The 22,436-nt window shown below is 33.5% G+C and overlaps 1 protein-coding gene across 4 annotated transcripts in view; it reads right to left on the bottom strand.

The window, feature by feature from the left end:
- LOC119633982 (protein sickie) overlaps positions 1-22,436 on the bottom strand; it is a 320,882-nt gene that overhangs the window by 252,793 nt on the left and 45,653 nt on the right. For 3 of the 4 annotated variants that reach the window (XM_038027862.1, XM_038027863.1, XM_038027864.1), the window contains exon 2: positions 10,606-10,776. In XM_038027862.1, coding sequence (XP_037883790.1) covers positions 10,606-10,776 — 171 coding nt within the window. Of the gene's footprint in view, positions 1-10,605; positions 10,777-15,480; positions 15,620-21,664; positions 22,012-22,436 lie in introns of those variants that run through there. The other variant, XM_038027865.1, reaches the window with a different exon arrangement.

Raw genomic sequence — 22,436 nt, 5'->3', positions numbered from 1 at the left:
CAATCATCAAGCAGGAGAGCAAGCCATCACGCACAGTTTTCTCTAAATTGCGTAATCATATTATGCATAAAATTAATCAGTAATTGTTACGAGTGCAGGACGTTTGCATAATCACGGCGTACGTGAAAGAAAGTGGGTGCATTCAAATTCATTCCATCGGTCCGTATGTGCGTCACGTTACTCGTATACTAAATGGTGTTTAAACGTGCAAAAGCTTTGGAAATGTAATTGCGTTATACACTGTTTCCGCACATTTCTTTTACACCCACCAACGGAGGAGGGAAGTATACTCATTTTTTCCAAACGTTTGTAACGTTCAGGGGAGTGCTTGAGGGGTGCTCCACCAAGTGTATATATCTGAATTGATGTACGTTGTTGTATCCCTCTGTGTGATGTCTCTGAGAAATGTTCACCTGGCCGCTTATAATTTATCGAAAACATTAGAAATTTTTACGAGTAAGTTGATATTGCATACAAACCAAATCGTTCGAAGTATATATTTACAGTGCAACATAAGCTGAGAGCATATCTACTTTTTGATTTTTTTGCATAAACCATAATAGATGCACGATAAAAATTACTACGAATGTTTTATAGAAATGGAAAAACTCAGCCACGCCCACCTTATAATATAGAATATAAAAATAATTTCTCATTTAATCGTTTTTAGGACCAGGTTGCTGATTACAAAAGTTTCAATCGCTACCTAACGCAATTAATTTTCTTACTTGTTTCCATTCGAACAGAAAAGCACTCATTTATAACATCTTCATGACTTCCTTCGAATTTTCGGTAAAAAAGTGTCGCAAGTAAATACAATTTATTATTGAAAAATTGTTCGAGGCAAATTAAAAAATTTGCACCTGCTAATAGGGAATGCGAATAAAAATATAAAGCGGGAAATATGACCGCCATAAATGTCTCGCAATCCCGATGATTTATGTTTATTACCTCAATATTAAGCATTGTAATTCACCTCGTGCTCCTCCATTTCATTTTACACAAACAATAAATGACTGCTAAAGTTTGCTACCACCATCGTCACCATCGGTTGAGGGGGACCACTTTGTATATGCGACTCAAACTAGTTCCGTTTTCCGTTGCATGCATTATCAAGTGCATTTAAGAATAATTACCGTCAAGTGCATAATTTATGCAAAAATGTCCTTGTTTGTTAAGCTCAAACCACGAACCGAACCCGAAGTCCTAAGTCCTTGCACAGCCCTTTGGCTTGATAACCAAAAACTCCTGTCAAAAGCTCGACAACCAGTGCATTTGAATAACAACCAAACTTTTTTGCAAAAAGAATTAGCAAAATTGATTGAGGCTGGAATTTGCAAAAAGACAAAGAGATGAAGGGAGAACGAAAGATAGAGAAAGAGAGAAAAACTTATTGTTTGGCAAGCATACCACTTTAATAGCATTGACATCTTTCACCTAAGAGAGAGCGGAGAGTGTGGCGACGTTAAAACAGTTTAGAATTTAGTTTACAAATGAGTTGCGATTAACAATTGCTAAGGGACTTATTATTGAAGCTTTCCTACATAACTTCATAGGCGAAGTACTTCGGCGCTGTAATGAAGTTCAAGTCAGGCCAATGTGCGCTCATATGCAAGCATGTTTTTCTATAGTAGCTGAGAAAGTGCAAGACTGAATGTTTAATTTCACGTTAATTTATATGTAAAGAGTTTTAAATTTATGTTTACGTTAGGTAAACCACGCAAAAGTTTAAATTACGTTGTTAAAATATTCGCGGGCTGACATTTTATTACTTTGTCTAATGGTTAAAGTATTTGGGTTTGATATTTTTAGAAACTTCTGTCATAGATTCTGTTATAGATTTAAATTTACAAACTTTTCGATTGGCGTCAGTAACAGCAGACTGCATTAAGTTTTAATTAATAAAAAATGACTCATTAATTCTTTCTCTACATTTGATATTCGAGAGGTATGGAATTGATATGATATCGCAATATCTTCTTCAACTAAACTGTAACCTGATTTGCGGTCGATTTAGAGCCCGTAGTAGGCAATTACACAACCATCGTGTCGATAACACACACAAGTACATATCATAGATTCCGTTAGATATTGCATTGCTCAAATTTAATTATGTTTCCAACAAAATATTCGAGTAATGGGATATTCCGCATATATTTTTATCGGTAAGCACAAGCCGCAAGTGGAATAAGAATTGTTGTGAATTTACTAAACTGCATGTTAAGGAATGCGTTAGGTTACCTTTTGCTAGAATGTTTGTGGAAAAATTTGCTCATTATATCTTATTTCTATGCAATGAGCTTGAGTGAAAGACAAATTTGCCAGAGTATGCTCTCGGCTTACCATGAGTTGCCTCCAAAACCGTTTCGTGGACTCTGCGAAAGTTATTTCTTGCCATAGGCAATCTTTACGACAATTTAACAAACGCAATAAAACCAAGTCTTTCTTTATAAGTCAACCGTTTCGCTTGGACTATATTATATAACTCTGGTATTGTTTGCTTTTTTTCTCTTTAATAACTCGCATTACCGCAGAGCATTATTTGTTAATGTTCGCTTGTATTTACCCAAGTTGTGGGACCATTTCTTTTAGCTGCGACTAGATATAAAAACTAAGCTTCCGGTTTTACTTGACCCTCTTAGAACTTGCAAATATATTCTGATTACGCAAATGCCAAACCAAATTGCAATTGGGAAGAGTCAAATATACATTCAGACATGCCTTATGAAGCTGACGATTCTGGAATAGATTAACAGGGATTAGTGGAACAAGGAGTTAACACAAAAATGTCGGGATGAAGTTAGGTATTGAAAATTTGTTTGTAAAAAGGTATGTAAAAGAAGAATGTACACGGACGGTAAACTCGGTGCAGTGAAGAGAGTTGAATTGGGATATTAGAACGGACAAGAATATAACGGTAACTGAACCGTTGTAAATACATGTTCCTATAACCAATTTGTAAATAGATCTTCTAAGAACTACAAATAACACCTACACTGTCCTAAAAATCATATTTCATTGGTATGAACTTAATTTCAAACGCCGTTGAATAAAAATGTAAATCATAGAAGACGGGTTGCGTTAGAATATCTTTTTATATTAATTCCTATCCTATTTTCATAGGCACATATGGGCCGGTTGCCTTCACTAGAGTTGACTAGAATTTTTCTTCGTTAGTCGAGCCCGGAAGCACTACCCCGGGCCAGACAATTTTCTTTGTCAATTAAAGAAGTTTTTCTTTGCCATATTTATTCGACTCTTGTTCGGCTTCCACGATTTCTCCGTACTGTCTCCCATTGAAGAACTGTCGCTTAATCGGCCTTAATATAAAGTAGGAATGATTTGATGCACAAACGTTTCTTGAAAAGGACTTTTGAGTATTGTTTACCCAAGAGAAACGATTATTACCATCTTCCGTGGGCTCATGCAAACGTTTATATCTAATATAAATAATGCCGTGAAAATTGTTTTTTTTCAAAAATGATTTGGGTTTCTTGCTTATATGTGTATATCTGTAAATGTAGTTGTCGTGCGCAAAGTAAACAACATTTTAATTAAATTTCACGACTGCGACCTTCCAACGGCAGCTAACGGATAACGCGGCTCTATATTATTTAAATCGTAGATACAATTCATGTCTTGTGCAATTTATATTCATATCCCTTGCATTACTCAATTTCAACATTCTGCACGATAGTAAGCTTTCTTGATCAGAAGAACGTGAACTAGCATTTCTTTAAGGTGCATTCGAATTCCATTTGCGTTATTTATCTGATGCCGCGGTGTGTACCGTGTGCGTGAAAATGCTGCATTCACATTGAAAGTTATTTAGTCATATCATTCTCTTATATAAATTGTGCTGCATTGTTGTTGTCAGAAAATGTTTGATTTAACTTCATTACTCATTTTCCTACGACTGCAAACATTTCTACTTTTTTTCTTTTTATTTCTTATGTAAGTCATAAAAAAAAAAACGGATTCTGACCAACGAAAAAATTGGTCCAGACTCGTTTGAACATAATGCTAAAGAAACAGGAAAAATTAGAAATTTTTTCTTGTACAATCTAACAACCCTACGGTCACAAGCAAAAAGTTTGACTCACTTCTATTCCTATTGATGAAAATGCAAAAACTGGTAAGAAATGAAAAACTAAAAAAAAAAAAAAAAAAAAAAAAATGGGAGGTTAAATAGGCAGCGAATATTTAACACCCACCATGTCCGTCTATTATACCAATAAAACAGTTTAGTAAGTTTCGGTTGGACGACCGAGACAGAAATCTCTTATAAATTATGTGAACTTATTTTTTCAATTCACTTCTTTATTGCAGTTTCTGATGGCCTTTGGAAGTGCTCGTGGCTTAATAGAAACATCTGTGGCACAAGCAAAGATTTAAGTAACCAGGTAGACGGCGTCCATTTCTAAGTTGTTTAGCGATATATAGACATTGTAAGTTCTCCAATGCACAAACAACATTACAAACGTTTGCTATATTTAATATATCTCACGCAATGGTTATAAAAATTTTCACTGTGGCTTAAGCCAACATTTGTGAACGAAGTTTTTTGTTTGAAGTTGTTTGAACAGAGAGAGCTAGAGCCGCACGTATGCTATGTTGACTTTGAACACTTTTACGTTTCACTGATTTCATTTTCATTTGTATTTTCTCTTTTGCCTTATAACTTTTCTGAAGCGTTTTTCTTAGGTGAGATTGGACAAAAAGTTACAAATTTGTCGTTTTAAAAAAATTTTCCACCGTATTCTTTCAGTCACAGTTAAAAAGCATAATATATATATGTATGGGGCTTTATTTTTCTTCTCTCTTTCCTAGTTTATTCATTATAAAGGACGCGACGATAGGATGAGAAATGCAGAGCAAAAAGACATTCGATGTGCTAAAGTTTGTTTCAAAGTTTACAGCACGCACTTACATTACATTATATGAAAGTAATTGTACTCGTATTTAAAGCAATGGGAATAATAAGTAAGAAAATTTGATTTTAAGAGTTATTCAAAAGTAAATTTTTTTTTTATTATTCCTTTTTCTTAAAGTTTTTACGTTTGAAAATAATGGAAAATGCAAAGAATCAAAGCAAATAGAGTACAATGGTAAACCTTTTTCTTGCCTGGATTAACTTAAGAGTGATTATAAATTACGAGAGCTAGTCCACGGTGTTCGCGCATTTTATTATTTCAACGAGTATTTCTAACAAATTTAAACTTTTCGTTGCCTTTGGATGAATTTCAAGTCATTCGACACTTGAATGCTTAAAGGTATATTTCAACGTTTGTTCTTTTATTCCCATCGTCAAAGGATAGGAATATAGTCATTTTGTCAAAAGGTTTACAACACCCTTCAGGGGGTTTCAGAGATGCCATAAAGTAGATATATTCACAATCAGTATTAAATTTTGAATCGGTTTGAGTATATCCGTCCATCCTTCCTCTACAGTGGTTAGGCCGAAGACTTTTCTTTCGAAAAATGAAGATACCACTCTCAAGTATAGTAAGTGATGTCATTTATGTAAATAGATTGGCTTTGCAAGTTGGCCAAATGCATCTAATGATGGCCGTGTATTGCCATATTTACTGATATCACCAGTATTTTTAAAAGCAAAGTAAATTCGATTTTTTGCTCGTTACTAAAGAACCTTGTATGTATATTTTTGTGGTATTTGAGCAACCCCTCGCCCAATATTATAAAGAAGCGAAATTTCATTTCGTATGTTTTTCGGGAGAAAAGATTCAGTCTTTACTGAATATAATATTTTTACTTGTTTGATATTCTGAACAAATTTTGAAGAGCAAATCGATTCAAATCGATTAAATATTTATGATAGCAGCTGGTATTAAGCATTTCGACGAGCCTTGATAGCTCATAATAGGCCATGGGTTTGTTTCTTTCCGACTAAGCACAAAGCATTGTCTTTCTGTTGAAGAGGGTCTGTCCATGATCTTTTGCGTTTACGATTCTCAAAATAAAAAGATTAATTTTGATCCCCAGTAATGACGCTATGTGAAAACACGTACTCTCTCAGATACTCTACGAATGCTGTTTATCTGACGCAAATTTCGGCGTGTGCGTGTCTGAGACGACGTAACAGAAAGCTGCACCAAATCAATCCCAAGTTAAATCTTTATCAGACTTTTTTTGTGCGGTTCTTTTTTCTTGCGATCTGCTTTTCGCTCGATTGGTTTTATGAGACTTTTTTGTGCGACTTCTTTTTCTAGACTACGATTATCCGTCAAGTTTCAAGGCAAAGTCAAGTCAACAGTACTGTCATAAGGTTTTCAACTCCGGGTGTATAATCATATGTGACATGCGGAAATCTGCCTTTGCACTAAATTGGAAAAGCATTTTCTTAAAATAGATAGCTATTCGGAAAGAGTTTTAAAAAGCTTCGATCAACGACTGCTGTCATAAACAATAGTCCAGCTCTAATGTCTTCAAGTGGAGGAAACGATTACGAATCAGTTCGTCGCGTGTTTTGAACTACGACGAATTTTCTTCCATTACCTGTATTTTAAAAATATTTCCATATTTAAAAGGTCAAATGAATATTTAAATGTGAAATTAAATAACTTTTTTCTTTTTTTTGTTTGGAAAGCACTTTCTCGTTACCTGGCAAAGCTTTCTAAGAGGGACTTTTTATGCGATCCCCCTCCACAGGATAAAATAAATTTTTTGTAATATACTACGAAAAATTGTTTGCTACGGTTGTTTATGAAGTTTCTGAATATATTTTTGTGGTTTTTTTCCTGCGGTTCCTGTCTACCTCCAAAAATCAGGTTTGACTGTTTCTTAAGTCACATTTGTGCATTTGATATCATCCTCTATAGATTTATATAAATATATATGTATGTATATATATATCACTGCGATAAATTGTCTCTATCTATTAAACAGCGTTAAAATAAACATTACTACGTGTAAATGCACACATACAAACCACTGTAATAATATTATCTTATATAATCTACGTATGTTCGACGCTCTTTATCTGTGTATTATTTACACACACATCGTAAACGGTGTTTGTGCTTTGGTTTTACTATGGCTTTAAACGACAACAGCCTTAGTTCGAGTAGATTATGAAATGCAATCCTTTCAAGCGTCAATTAGCAACGCGAATCGTAGCAAAGACTTGGTAGTATCTCACCTGCGGCTCTAGGTGTTCTCATCTATCGTAAGAAGTCTAAATTTCCTGCAGCCTTCTTCTGGATTGCGATTGTCAAAGGAGATGTGAATGATAAGCGTAGCACTCTGTATATTTTTCATAGTAACGAGACTCTATATGGATTTCACATTTCCCATTATCAAACCATAGCTTGTGGTACAAGGGTATATTAAACTTGTGCGGCTCCATGCAACACCCAGAAGAACTTGAGGCAAACCCGCCGAGAAATTCAGAATCACTTTCTCGCTTAATCTAAGCTCGTCTGTCCGTCTGCCTGTATGCCGTGTTCTCTTGTGCTCAACCTGCAGGTCGAAATTTTTTGAGATATTTTGATGAAATGTTGAACCCTGACGTGTCTTGGCCCAAGGACGAGTGCTATTTAAAATGATTCAGATCTTAACACTTCTTCGGCCGCTTTCTATGCAAATATTTACGTTTTCAAAAGTCGTTATATGAATAACTTTAGGGTATTTCATAGCGGCCCATGATCCATTATTGTGCTTTTACTTGTTTTTGTCTGAAACTGATTATAATAGCTTAGCTTACGAAGTGCATCCATCCAAAGTGAACCAATTTAAATTTTAAAAATTTTAAAGCACTTTGAGCAATATTTAATTTTCCACAAAAAAAAAAAAAATAAAAATTCATTCACTATATCAACTGATATAGCGATTTCTATAACTAAATCGATTGCTTGCTTTAAAGGATAATTTTACTATCACTAAATTTTTAGACAAGCTGTCCAAAAACTGGCAATGAATTTACTATTTGATTATTCATTTTCCGTCAATTGTTTATCGAAAATTTCAATATATTGATAGCTGACTCAATTCTGCCGAATTCTATTCAAATGATTTTAAAGTAAGTCGTTCACTACGTTATTTTAACTTAATTCATGGTATCCTTATGGGAGTTGTTTTGGTATTAAAGCTCGACATTTAAAATCATAAGATATCTTATATATATATATCGAAGTTCATTGCCAACGTTGGATCGTTTGGTCATGTCAACTTGTGCGGTGAAATTTCGTTGGCTTTCTTAAAGTGATTGCAATTAAGATCTGAAACCAGGCACAAATATTTTTGAGTTCATTATGAAAAGGGGATCGTAAATACTTGCGATGCACTCAGAACCCATCCTACCATCAAAATTGATAAGGATGCCATCATAAGCATATCAGTAAATCAAGAACAATATCAATGAATTTTCGCCAGCAATCCTCCTCAACATAGTTGGCAAAACATCGTAACCTAAGCACAATTAACTACGACTGTCAGGTTAGAACATATGGGTTAATTTCCTGACAAAGAATAATTTTTATTTGGTTAAAGTGTAGTCGCGGGAATGCTAAGTATTTTATCGGTAAAGTCATAACACTTGAGAATCGGGCATGCTTATGTGTATCTCTCTCTTCCAACTTCTGTCTGGCCATTAGCGCGTTCTACGTATGAGGGGCGTCCCCATAGTCATGTCTATATCAAAAAAAAAGGTTTCCTATAATGCCCGCAATGCTACAAAAAAGTTACATTTCGTAAGTATATCGGTTTACAAGCATTAATCCACAATTTGGGAAAACGTATATCCAATCGGTACAATCCCGATTCCTGTAATGGTTTCCTCTACCGGAAATTCGAGCCATACGAAGCGTACGAACTTGAATTTCTTTTACTACGTTTTCCCGCTAACTTTAAGGATATCCTTACTCCTTTGAAGTTCATTTTTCAGTAGACATATATACTTTTTAAAAGTATATTTTTTTAATTTACTTTCCTTTATTCATTACTGCTACTACGCTGCACAAATAGTGTGTGGCTTATAAGTTTTTGTTTAAGCGGCAATGTGATGCACAACCGCACTCCAGTTATTCAGCGCAGTCACCAGCACTTGGAAACGGAAGAGGAAAGAAAAATTTGCTAAATTGAAAAAAAAAAAACTAAAAATATTTTATCCGACATAGATTTGTCAAACGTATATTGTACATAGTTATTCTGTATTTTTCTTTGTTTTTGCCACCGTATGTGGCGGCATTATATTTTGTTGGAAAACCGAAACAGAAGAAAATAAATACGAAAATTATATTCAGTCATGACCGAATCTTTTACACCCATCATCGGTAGTGGGCGCGGATAATTTTTTTATTTTCAAAAACAAAATTTTTTCCCGCATAGGCGTGTCCTTTGAACAGTTTAGGCCACTTCAAAATTCTTTTTATTGGCGATATGTTAATTTCCGTTAACGAGAGAATATTCACCACAGATACTACGCAGTGCCGGGGACGTACACCTGGACATAAGAACAGACGGACATGCTCAGGTACGTTTCAAATTTGAAACTGGCTAAAAATTTATATGCTTGATGAGATGTTTGAAGAAAAAATTAAACTTTGACATACCATAATATTGCGAAGGCGTGGTCAACTTTCTTTCATTCTTAGAGCATGCGTTCAAACTATTGTTCACTTAACTGCTACAGTTCGTGAGTAGTGAGCAAAAAGCCAATTTTTTACTCCTTTTAAGAAATGAAGGCGTTGTCAGTTTACGTGGCGCTGTGGGCTTGTCGTTCGACCGATTTAGCCCAGTTTCAATACCAACTTGAGTGCAAGAGCTCCCGATATTTTTGCCAAATTTATAGACAATATCTTCAGTTTTGCGTCCAAAAAAAAAAAAACCGTTCAAAACAGACATTAAGCAGACAGACATGTTTAAATTGATTCAGAATTAGACACTGATCAAGAATGTACACAGACTTTATGAGGTCTCTGCTGTTTCCTTCTGGCTGTTGCAAAGGTTTTGACGAAATGAATATATCCCTCATCTTTCGGTGATGGGTGTAAAAAAAAAAAGAAGATGTTCATTGCAAGCACTCTCATGAAATGACTGAGTGACTGCGAATAGAATGTAATAGGAAGCAAAGCTATGAAGAAGAAAAAGTCAGTCAACAGTTTTTAACATCATCATTTTCTACATCGCACTAGCGACGTTATCATCAACGTTATCATTATTAATATAAACAATCGTCATCGCTTTATCTGAGTGCAAAAGTATAAGTGAATTTCTAGACAGACAACCGATGTAAAAAAAAAAATACTGGTGGCATTCATTTCTCTATCACACCATGTCTTTCCTTTTCCTTACGCAAGTATGCAGACATTCGCGTGTATATGAGAGAGTAAAAACAATTAAAATTTTATTTTCCATTTCGTGTTCTGTGACGAAGGATTCTTATGAATCGTCTGCTACCTGTGAAAAAATTCACGTTTTCAGAAATTTTAATGATGAGTTTAGTTTATATTCTCATGCATATATATACATAGATACACGTTTGTCTTATAGTTTGAAAAAGTTTTACTTTTTAATTACTTTAAAGAAGATGATGCGGTCTTTTTAATAAGTTTTGTAAAGCTTCTGTTTTTAATGACCAAAGCTTACCATTTGTTGTTGATTTTTGGGTTTTTTGTGAAGATCAGGAACTTTAAACGATGTTACCGCTTCAATTATTTCAGCCAGTAGAAGTCCATCGCGACAATCTGATGATAGATCAGTAACCTTCTTTTTCGACTTGGCGCGCTCTAAGTAATAGTTCGCCCAGTCGGTGTAAATCTGAAACAAAAGGATATAAAGATATATTTAGAAGGGAAATTTCAATGACCTTCGAAAAGTTTGCATAGACACACAGGTTGTATTAGCATTTTTAATAAACTGTATAACGAAGGTATTGTCAATAACAGTAATAAATTCGTTACAGTGGATGGGGAAATTAATATGAAAGCTTGACATGTACACAATATTTATTTGTTAGTAACATGTTGGGCCACTATTAGAACACCAGCAATTGTTCCCGGAATAGATTCATAGAGTGTCTGAATAGTTTCCAACGGCATGCTGTCCCATTATTGTACCAAAACAATCGCCAATTGCTTTAATAACTCCTCTGCCCTAAAACTCTCCATAACCAATCAATTGTGATAAAGTCGGACGATTGTGCTAATCAGGCAGATGTTTGATGATATTCTCATGCTCTTCAAACCAAGATTGAACCCTCTTGTATTGAATTAAAAATTTTATCACTGAGTATGTCGAGTTATTCCTTCGCAGTAATCCGACCGATGGTGTGAAGAAGAGAACCAGCTGCATATCACGATATATATAGAGGAAACCTTACCCAGCTTGATTGTAGTAAGCAAATGGTTACGGTTCTAGGCTTGTTTTGGGATGTCGTAAATGGAATTGCTGTAACTAGTAAGTAGTGAGGTTATAGCTGCCGTTAAGACACTCTTACTATCGTATAATCGCTATCGAGTAACATATTGCAAGTACGTTTCAGTTTGCTTGTAATCGATAACTAAAAACTCTCCGACTCGTATACATCTTTTCACCCCGAAACTACAATTGGATGTAGTTATGCGTCCATTTTTTCTTTCTCTCTCTATTCTTTATTCTAATTTATTAGGTGTTGACACTTAAAAGGTCAATTCTATATAATCACAATCAAACCAAATGCCTTTATATGTAATCGCAAACAGGACGTAGCAAACATAAGTGCCAATTAGTGAGAAGCAAATTCAATAAACTTAAGCAAATAAATATAACGATAAATTTAATGGAAAACAAACGCACAAGTATACGTAAATGTAAGAACTACCCGGTAGAATAACTAAAAATGCGGTTATAAGAACTACCCAGTAGAATAACTAAAAATGTGGTTAAAGCTTATGTTTGTATACAGCAAAGAAAAGTATACTAACGCTATAAAAATATCCATACATATGAGGAAACAAATATTCAAGATAAAAATAAGGTGAATAATAAATTTCCGGAAATGGAAAAAGGATGATAACTAAATAGAATAGAAAATAACTAATCGGATGTTAGAAATTAAAAATTCACAAGGAACAAATTGTTTGCTTTAACTAACGTTTAGAATAATCAAAGTCGAGTGAATTGATGGAGATTAATTATAATCTGTTCAAGTAGGATTTGGGTTAAAGGGGCTAATTTCATTATAAGTAAGTTTGCGTCTGCATAGTATGTAACTTAGCGCACGTAATTGTTTGAGGCAAAGTGTGCAACAAATATACGTAAATAATTTAAAAAGAAATTAAAATCATGCACTTTTTCATCTTTTAATCATTTGAATTTTAAAGCGATATGTTCTAAGCAAAGACTCCCGTTACCAAATCGACATTAGCATTAAAACCGAATTGATATTTTTAGAATGATATTCAGGTCCGTACAGCGTGTTACGTTCTACGAGAATGGAACTGAGAGCGGAACAATACAAATTTCCAAGTATATTCCGTAGATGGTTCTACAGTATCTTTAAAAAAATATCAAGGCCACGCAATTTCATAGAATATCGAAATTTCGGTCTTTCCCTTTTATTAGTGTTTTCTCTCTTAACACAAAGATGTTGGATATAAAAAATTATTACTTGTTGTTTCCGATTCGCTTTTGCCTACGCTAGAGCCAATTTTCAGAGTACATCTTCTGATCTTTTCTAAGGGGAGTCTGTATAGGAGATAGTGGTAATTACATATTCTTAGTAAGCAAACAACGTCGTAAAGGGTCATCGTTAAACATAAATCTATTGAAGAAATGACAACAAAATGTATTTAGTTTAACGCTTCAGAAGTTGTTACAAGCGAGCCCCACCGGTTTGGATAATTACTCTATTTGGTCTCTAGACCGTTATCTTTTACGATGGTTTATGCGCTTCGGCTTAAAATGGCCAAACCATTTTCAACTACTCGACAGGCTATTGTAACACTTTCCTTTCTAATTAAATGAGAAATAAAGCACTAACAGCCAATTTGTTTATTTTAACACATAACTGATGGGTTCGTCTTGCCAACATCGTCAGTACAGCGATGTAAAGCCTAAAGCCTGAATCTGTGAAGCTTTTTATAAGGTAGGTTTATTCTATTTCAACTCCTGACGGTATTTTTCAAAAACCTAATCTCTCTCTATGAGATTGGTTTTATATTTTTAAATTCTTTTTTTTTTTTTAGTACTCGTGCGCTGTCATGTTTGAACAGTAATTTGTGAAGACTGAAGTCGGATTTCGTTTTGGTCCCATAATGTAAGTTAAGAGTAGGTTAAGTGCGCTAACATATGACTCTGGCGGACGAGATGGAGACGTGTGATATCGCTTGCGAATTAAACATATGATTTCGTAAGAAATCGGTTGATCGGTTGGCAACGTCGCCAAATCGGCAAAGGGCATTATGAAGGTCCGATTTCCGTTTTCTTCTTCTTCTGGCTGTAGCTTCCAACCTAAGTAGATGTTTGCTTTTACCTTCGTCCGTAAACATTAACAGATACTCACGACAAGTACATCTAAACGGTTAGCTTGTAATATGACTGCAAGTAAGATAACTGCGAGTCCAGTGATTTAGATTAAGATAAGTGTGTGAACGAATCAAAACAGTGATGGCAGTTATTATATGAAAAAAATCGAATCTGAATTAATCTAGAAGAATAATTTGTGATTCCAATAAAAAAATTTTCTTGTTAGGAATCTTGTTTACTCAGTGTTTGTTACCTCTCTATAGGTAGATGGGCAAGAAGGTGAAATTTTATGTCTTTACAAACTTATAATTTTTTTTGTAATATTAATGTGTATGTTAGTGTCCATCAATATACTAAATTGCATTGCTGCCAAGCTTTCAAAGATCTGCCTTAGTGTCCCAGAGCATATTGATGCATATCGGCTGCGAGTGTACTATTGAGCTAGACTTACACATGTTTTTCTTTGTCTTTTTATTTTATATTTTTCTTTTTTTTTCTGCTTTTTATGCTATTTATTATATGTATATAAAAATTTTTGTACCTTTAGGCCTATTTTTTTTTCTTTTTTTCTTTAACATTTCATAATAATGATGTCATAATTTAAGCCTTTAATCTTGAGTGTTGTTCAATTCAGCTGAGTCTATATTGTAGTTAAATTTTATATGAGTACGAATAAACAACACAAATAAATGAAAACAACTTACAAACTTGAAGCTATTTAAACTACTGTAGACGTTAAAAATATTACTTTCTTCCCGTATAAAAGTCAGAGCATGCAAGATAGCAAATAAGATAATATTGTTGTCTTTAGTTCAATGATCTTAATTAGTTTTCCATCCATGTCTTCGTGTACATGTTGAAAGATATTAAAATTTGGCAAATTTTACAATCTGTAAAGAATTCATTAGTAACGTCACTAGCCATGCAACGTCTACGGCCACGGTCTATAAATTATTACATACGCAAGTAAGACAAGACCAACTTTCTCTAACGATTTAAAATTCAACAAAAATAAAGCTTAAAATAAATTTGGTCAAAGAAACATCAAAGCCTTATAAGCTTCTAAAAGAAGTTTTATAAACCTCATGTTGATGCCACTGGATGTGTGCTAAACATTAAATGTAAAGCTCTCCTTTTAATGCTTCTTCGTTAATGTATTGGGAAGAATATAAAATATTTTTCATTTCGATATTGTTTATTTTTTCTTATGTAATTCAAGGTAGAAACAAATTGTTGTTCAACAATCCTAAGTTATTTAATATTATATTTTAGAAAAATCCTCTTGACATATGAAGCATTTTGTTGTTCCTCCATATCTCTTTTGTAGTCTCTAAGGCAGATATACACTCGAGTCCACGCATAACATTCTTTAAGTTTAAATACGTTTGGACATAACACAAAGGAAGATTATTTGTTTGCATTAAAATCCCCAAAAAATTACCTGAAAAGCAAGTCCATAGATAAAAATAAAAAGAAGAAAAAAAAAAAAAAAAAAAAAAGACCTTAACACAAAAACAATAGCTAGCGTCCTTTAAATTTCTGTCTGAAAATTTTCTCTTATCTCTTTTACGGAAAGTGTGCAGCACTCACTATTCACTCAACTACTGCTTGCTTGTATGTGTAGAGGTACTGGTTGGTAAACAAACAACATCAGGAAATATGCTTCTAGTCAATTGTTTTATGCTAGCATTAAAATTATATAAGTATATACAATACATGCATGCATACGAACACGCTCTTATAAATATACCAATTTCATGCCAGCTTTGGATATCCTCCACTCTCTTATTTCTACTTTTACAAATGTATATTGTATTGCATTATATATACAAGCCGTGTGTTGCTTGTGCATGAGGGTTATCTAAACATGACAGTAACGTGTATGAGTTAGTTAAATACAAATATGCACACTTATACACTTATACATACGCATATTGTTATATTTGTGTTTGCATTAGAATCTTGTGTGTCTGGAAATTCAATTTCCATATAAAGAGAAAAATTATATTAACTAACCTTTATATAATCGGCTATATTATCATAAGTGTCCGACGAGCTAACACAACCGCCCAACATGTTGCTTACAATCACTTTAATATTCAACTCTTTAAGTTCTGATTGCGTTCCAAAATTTACGCAAGGTAATCAAAAATTTCTTCAAAATTAATCAATGTTTAATAAATTTGATATGAAATTAAAATTAATTTATTTTATTTTATTTATATCAACAAAGTAGTAAACTTACGAAAAGATAAACAAAAAAAAATTTTAACAAATTTCCATTTCATGTCATTGATACCTGTTGTACGAAACAGACTAATAAGCTAACCTTTCTATTTGGGACAGACCAGGGCGAAAATTCCGCAGAGTTTACAGAGATAACTCGTTTTGTGCTGATCTTTTGAAAACTTTTTCAAGTGTTAGTCAGCTGGAGTATGCTCGAAGTAATTCATAGTTGAATTGAATTCGAAGAAATAAACACGAAAGCGATTAGTTTTTAATTTATCGAGAAATATGAGAAATATTTTCGGTATCATTGATTTTTTTCGCCAAGGCACACATCTTCTCATTAGGAATTGATACGGTGCATTCATTAAAACTCGAACACCATAATAAACATAAATAATGCATGGTTTTGCAGTAATTCGTTGAAGTCTGTCATCGTTTTTTTTAATTCCATTCTTATTTCCTTTTAACATTTTCATGTGATACTTTTACAATTGTAAAAATCAAGTAGTGCCGTAAGGTCAACCATTAAATACCCTAAATCACTTCGCTTAATGCAGTTATTCGTATAATGACGTTTGCAAATAAGTCCTTGTATTAGGAGAACTTCGTACAAAGTACTTCGATACGAACCATTTTTTATTTCTTTGGAAAAACAGAGATGTTCTCAGTTTACGTAGTGTTGTAAGCGCGTCCTTCGATCGATTTGGACCACTTTCAATACCAGCCTGAGTACAAGAATTTCCAGTCTTTCTGGTAAATTAAAAGTCGATAGCTTGATTTTTGTGGGAAAGTTTACAACAGACCTTAAAAAGACGGACAGATAGGCAAGCAGACAGACAGAGGAACATGCTTAAATCGATTTAGAATTTGATACTGATCAAGACTATATATATCTTGTGGGCTCGTTATTTTACTACTTTAGGAGATTTTTGAAGCTTGTTTGTTAGTCTTCAAAGATATTGATTTGATACAGTATATTGGGTAGGCATGGCCAATGGTCATAATTATTTATCTGCTATAGTTGTGAACGAAAAACCAATTTTTTATTCCTCTCGAAAAACTGAGTTATTCCCAGTTTACGTAGGACTGTACGCGTGCCGTTCGAACGTTTCGACATAATGAATATATCCCTCATCTTTCAATGATGGCTGCAATAAAGACTTTATATTGTCATGATGTGACTGTAATGTTAGTGATAAATTTACGAAATTGCTTGACACTTTGGCTCATCGCAACGAGTCTGCAAACCAAAATAAGCAGTCGCTCTTTTCGAGATGAAAGTATTCAAAAGGAATCCTATTATGTCTATTAGCAATTTCTGTTTGGATCTGGATTTGGAAGATTTCCATAGATCTTTTATAAGTAAGTGGTACGCGATTCGTATCAAAACACGATGACAAGAACTGAACGGCTTAAATTAATAGGGAAGAATATTTACTATGACATCCATATATTTTCGGTAATGAATTATAATCAGTACCTAGTTATTCAACTTTAACGTGGAGCTAAAAATACCACACAGTTAATAAGACGATGTTCTTATATATTTTCCGAGAGTGATTATTGAAAACTTTCTTAAGCCAAATATTGTGCTTCTTTCAATATTCCCTCAAATGGTATAACGTACTATATATTTTTCACAGTTCAAATATATTCCCTAGCTATTGCTTATTTAAGTTTGTGTCGATTTACATACACGCATATCTATACCGTTTCTTCTTCCTTTCACTTATTCGAATTGCTTATGCGTATCTCATATTATGTATGCGTGTGTTTATTAAGCTTAATGCTTACCAAAATCATTTTATATAAAATATAAGTTTCGATGAAGACACGTCTGCTTTCAATACACCTTCAGACAAGCAGTGAGTTATCATTTTAAATAAAATTTTGTTATTGCAAGATATTGCTATGCTCATAGAATTCTATGATAACTTAATATTGCGCCAAACGATATAACCTATGAATGAGGTAATAAAGCTTTCATTCAAATAAATGACTGACTTGTATAAAGTTATACTTATCGCAAAAGTTTTACGTACATTGACTGAGTTTTTCAATTGATGAAATTTAACTTCATTTTCGACCTTATTTTGTATGGCTTTGTTATGGCAGCCATCACCTGATATTATCTTATATTGCAATTACAAATTTTGAAGCAAAACCGAATATTTTGTGTTTCTAGGGTGTTTCGTTTTCTTTTTTTTTTTTTTTCTCTTTGTTTTCGAGTTATTTATCGAAATACTGTCAAAGTCAAAGTTAATGAAGGAATTTGCCTTTTTATCCCAAAAAAAGACAAACTATTGACATTTGACATTCCCGTAGGAAAGAAAAATGCTTTGATTTGTCAGTATAGGCGATAAATAATGAAATGATAGTCAAGTGACATGTGACTAAAAATAATTACAAAGAAAAAACAAAAAAAATTGTGCGTACATGTATATGTTATGATCAATGGAATTACTTTTCAATAAAACATAAATAAAACAGAAATTAAAACTTAAAAAATAGGGAAAATTGTAGGAATGTTTGACTATTTACTAAAGTAAAACCTAAGAAAAACACTATAGTTGACCATGATGCACTATTAAATGCCGTACGCCAAGTTCCAGTTATTCATACGACGACTTTTCAAATTAAGACGTGGTCGAAAAAGATGGCCCAACAGCGTTCGCCAAGACGTGCCAAATTTCATCAAAGTATCTCAAAAAGAGCACAAGAATTTTATATGGACAGACGGACAGACACTCTCAGAAACACTTTCTAAATGGGTATAAGAAAAGGCGGGGTTTTTTCAGCATCCGTACATACTAACTAAATACATCCTCATATCACAAGCGGTCCAGGCTATAATAACTAAGGTAAGTCCTTACTTAAAGGGGAACGAGACAATATTTTTTCATTGACTTAACAGATTCTTCCCACACTCTCTTGATTATGGAGAAAAGAAATCATTGCCTAAGAAAAAGTTTCTCTTCGACATTACGGGCCTTTTCTCGAAACAATTGAGAAACACCACACCTGTATCATATGAATTCCCGCTACAAAGTTACAGCCTAATATCGTTTCAGTTGATTTCTAACTTCCCTAATCCGCTAACAAGTGACTTTAGAAGGAATTCATGTTCATTTAAAAACATGTATTCATATATTAATACTTATGTAATCTTGAAGGCATTATTTAAAGGCCTATTATGATGAGATTACAATCACTCCTTACATGTCAAGCAAAAGAAGTGTAGTAGTATATAAGAACATTAATAAAAAATTTAACAAAAGTAAGAGCAAGAAAGAACTCAAATAATTTAACCCGACACAATTATACTACTATTGTATAGGAGAAGGAGAGATTAAAAATAATAAGCACAAATAAGCAGATTATAAGCTTACGTATGTGTGTGAAGTAAGAACACGAAAAGTGACGTATATCTCTTAGGTGGGAGCATTTTCAAATAGTACTATATTAGAGGTAACGTTTGCGTAGATTTGAAGCTGAGAGGTATTCGAAAGCTTTCAATGTCTATACCAAGAAATTAAAACAAGTTTAAAGACATTGATTGTAAACACGACTGCAGACTACTATATAGTTTCTTGCCTATCTCTCGGTCATTTCCAAACATGTAAAGTGTAAAAGGTGCGATTTGTTCTTTTAAAAAAAGGCAGACTTTCGAGAGCAATATCTTGGGGAAAAGAAAATGACGAAGAAATAATTGATCATGGAAGTGATGTTTTATGCTCCTAGAATCGCAGAAGGAATAAAAAGAAAACGCAATTTTTCATTCAAACGCTTGCCTTCCTGCAGCTATATATAGATGGTTTAAATGATTTTTTTCTTTTTTTTTCAAGTCAAATATGCGTCAAAAAAGACGTAGGACGCTATACATAACTACACATATTATATAATCTTTCCTTCGATCTAAAAAAGAGCATTTTGTTAAAACTGTTACAAAAGCCTTCCCCTTTAAGGGATGCTTAACTTTTAACATTTTCAAAAGCATTGTTCAAACATACGTTTGCGTCACGTTTTTTTTTATCGTCTTTTGCTTTGTATTCAAGCAAAGTTAAATTAATTAGTTCACTTTGAATTTTTTTTTTATTTTGTTCTTCTGATAAGCTGTTTGCTTTTATTATTTTTGAAGAGAACAATTCGTAGATTATTTGGCTTGAGGCTTCATACTATGAACAGCTGCTCCAGAAGCCGTTATGTTCAAGTTATATTCCTTCGTTTTTTTCTGGCTTTTCTTTTTTAAGAAGTAAGAAAATCGCCGCAAGCATTTTCAGAACTTTTGTTTTAAATAAAATGAAGTGAAACTTGTGGAATACAAATTTATATTTTAAAGGTAACAAGAAGAAGTCGGCTCAAAGAATAGTAAAGCTACCTTCAAAGGGAAAATTCTAACCAGAATTTTTCCATTATGAGGGAAAATAATGAAAAAAAAAAAAATTAAACAAAATTAATTAAGCGATAGTTCGCAATAAAGCGCAATAAGTACGCATTCGCGTGGGATATGTACGTATATATACATATAAGGCTATCTTGCTCGCACAATTAACAAAGTTTCTTTCCATTAACGTCCCACTTCTATACGCCTTCTATTGTATTTACAATGATGTTAGGCAACCAGTATCTTTAAACTTCTTTTCTCTTTTTTTCATCAATCATTCACGAGATGCCCGCTAGACGTTGCTAAGCACGATGATGGTCATTGAGAAAGAAGTGAGTTAGAAAGAAAAGAAGGATAAGGTGCAGTAGCAAGCCCAAAGTTGCATATGCCACCGGTAAGTGTTATGCCACATGTCAGATCATGCCAGATCTTATTCATTCAACTTTGTTGCAAGAATATATTAAGTTTGTACGGATCTATGCAACATCTGGAGCGATTTGAGATAGATGCACCGTTTATTGTACCGATCGGTTCTGATTCAATTTCTGAAGGTTGACTGGCCGTCTGTCCATCTTGTTCTTTCGATCACTCCCAACATAAGGGCTTATTTTAACTGTATCAAAGCAAGTGATATACGATATTTAATTGTGGCTCATGATCCGCTATAATGTCTTTACTAGATTTTAAATGGATTTGTTGATTTCAAAACACTTAAAGCTCTCTCGCACAATTTAATCCAATTTTCTGTTGGAATCGAAAAACTCGTACAGCGCGCATTTTGTAGGTTTGTATTCTTTACACTTGCCATACGTGAAACTCGTAAAACTCCGCAAGATTTCCGTTCTTTAATGCCTACGTAGATTCTGTAAATATTCTACACACATTTGAAACCTATGATAAAACTTCACTCAATCAGTTTGTATTATGATAAATAGACGTCACTACTATCGGCGAATCCATATGATTTTAAGACAGTATCAGCCTTCAAAGGAAATGTGCAAAGACTATAATAGTCTTTCGGTGATTAGTTCACAAGTTGCATTTATTTTGTGTGATACAGAATCGTCATTGAAGTGGGAATTTTAACCAACTTGACTTATTTCAAAAATCTTTCCAAAACAAGCACATAAGTAGGTCTACGAATCGTAGAGAACTACGCGTTCCGCAAATGTAAAGCGATTAACAGGTGAAGATTAGAGTAACGATATTATTGACTTATAAACAATATTTCCCGCAATACCGCAAATACTTTTATGTTAAATTGGCTCTAATTAATAACAGAAATGAAGAAGGGGAGAGAAGAGAAGACCCCTGCAATTAGAGTTTTTATTATTATTTAACGCTAATTGGTGTTTTTCGCAGACTAACAGAATAAGTATTTCTAAGTAAGCTTTTTATTATTTATCTTTTCGAAAACCACTTTATTTTTATTCGAAATTTATTTTTAATTGTGTATAATGGATGGAAAATCTCGAAATCCTTTAAAGGTTTTTGTTTATTCATTTAGTTGTGAGTTTAGCGACTGGAAGATGATTACAAGAAAATGGAAAAATTATTTTCCGTTTTTTTTATTTTTCTTTTTTGTACCATAACGAAAGAGTATATTGTGATACTCGTAAGAATATTAGCTTATCTTATTATAATGCTTAAATAAACACACGCGGTTTATAAAATCATATTCTCGTTTAATGTTTATATTTATAGACTTTACACACGCAAGCCGAGCAATGTACACAATTTCAGTTTTTATTAACCGTCAGAAGTAATTAATTCATTAAAGAAGAAAAGTCGGAAAAAAACAAACAAACTTTCTCAGATCACTCAAAGTTCGGTTGTTCGCCTTTTATTCTTTCTTGCATTTTGTTTACAAATATCGAAAAATAAAGGAAGCAAAACGAGAAAAATGAAAAGAAAATATTAAAAAGTCAAATGCAAAATAAAAAGGCTTTCCGTATTTAGCAGCGAGTGCGATCTTGAAATGACTGACGTTACATTTAGAAGAACTGTGCTGAGTAGGTGCGATCGGCTAAAATAATGTAAAAGTAAAGAGCATAAATTCTGTGTTACACGAAAACGAGAGAAGATCTATTTTCTTCATTTTCAATTTCGTAGAGAAACACGAAAGGGAGAGAAATAAAATTTTATCTTTTCAAGCAATTCGATCAATGCTTTGAGCAAATGCCATTAATATGCTGGTAAAACGGCGTTGAAAGATTATTTTGAAGATTTATGCTTCATATCGTGTGCCGCGCAGTCTCTCCCCATACATGTCAATAACAATTTGTCTGCCATACATGTATTTAGCATAATTTACGCAGTCATTGTCAGCCTTTTTCAGATTATTGAAGCCCTTTTGAAG

This window comes from Glossina fuscipes, unplaced genomic scaffold (assembly GCF_014805625.2).
Source record: "Glossina fuscipes isolate IAEA_lab_2018 unplaced genomic scaffold, Yale_Gfus_2 2, whole genome shotgun sequence".
NCBI lineage: Eukaryota > Metazoa > Arthropoda > Insecta > Diptera > Glossinidae > Glossina > Glossina fuscipes.
The sequence above is the reverse complement of the archived record's forward strand: the minus strand, read 5'-3'. Positions and strand labels throughout refer to the sequence as shown.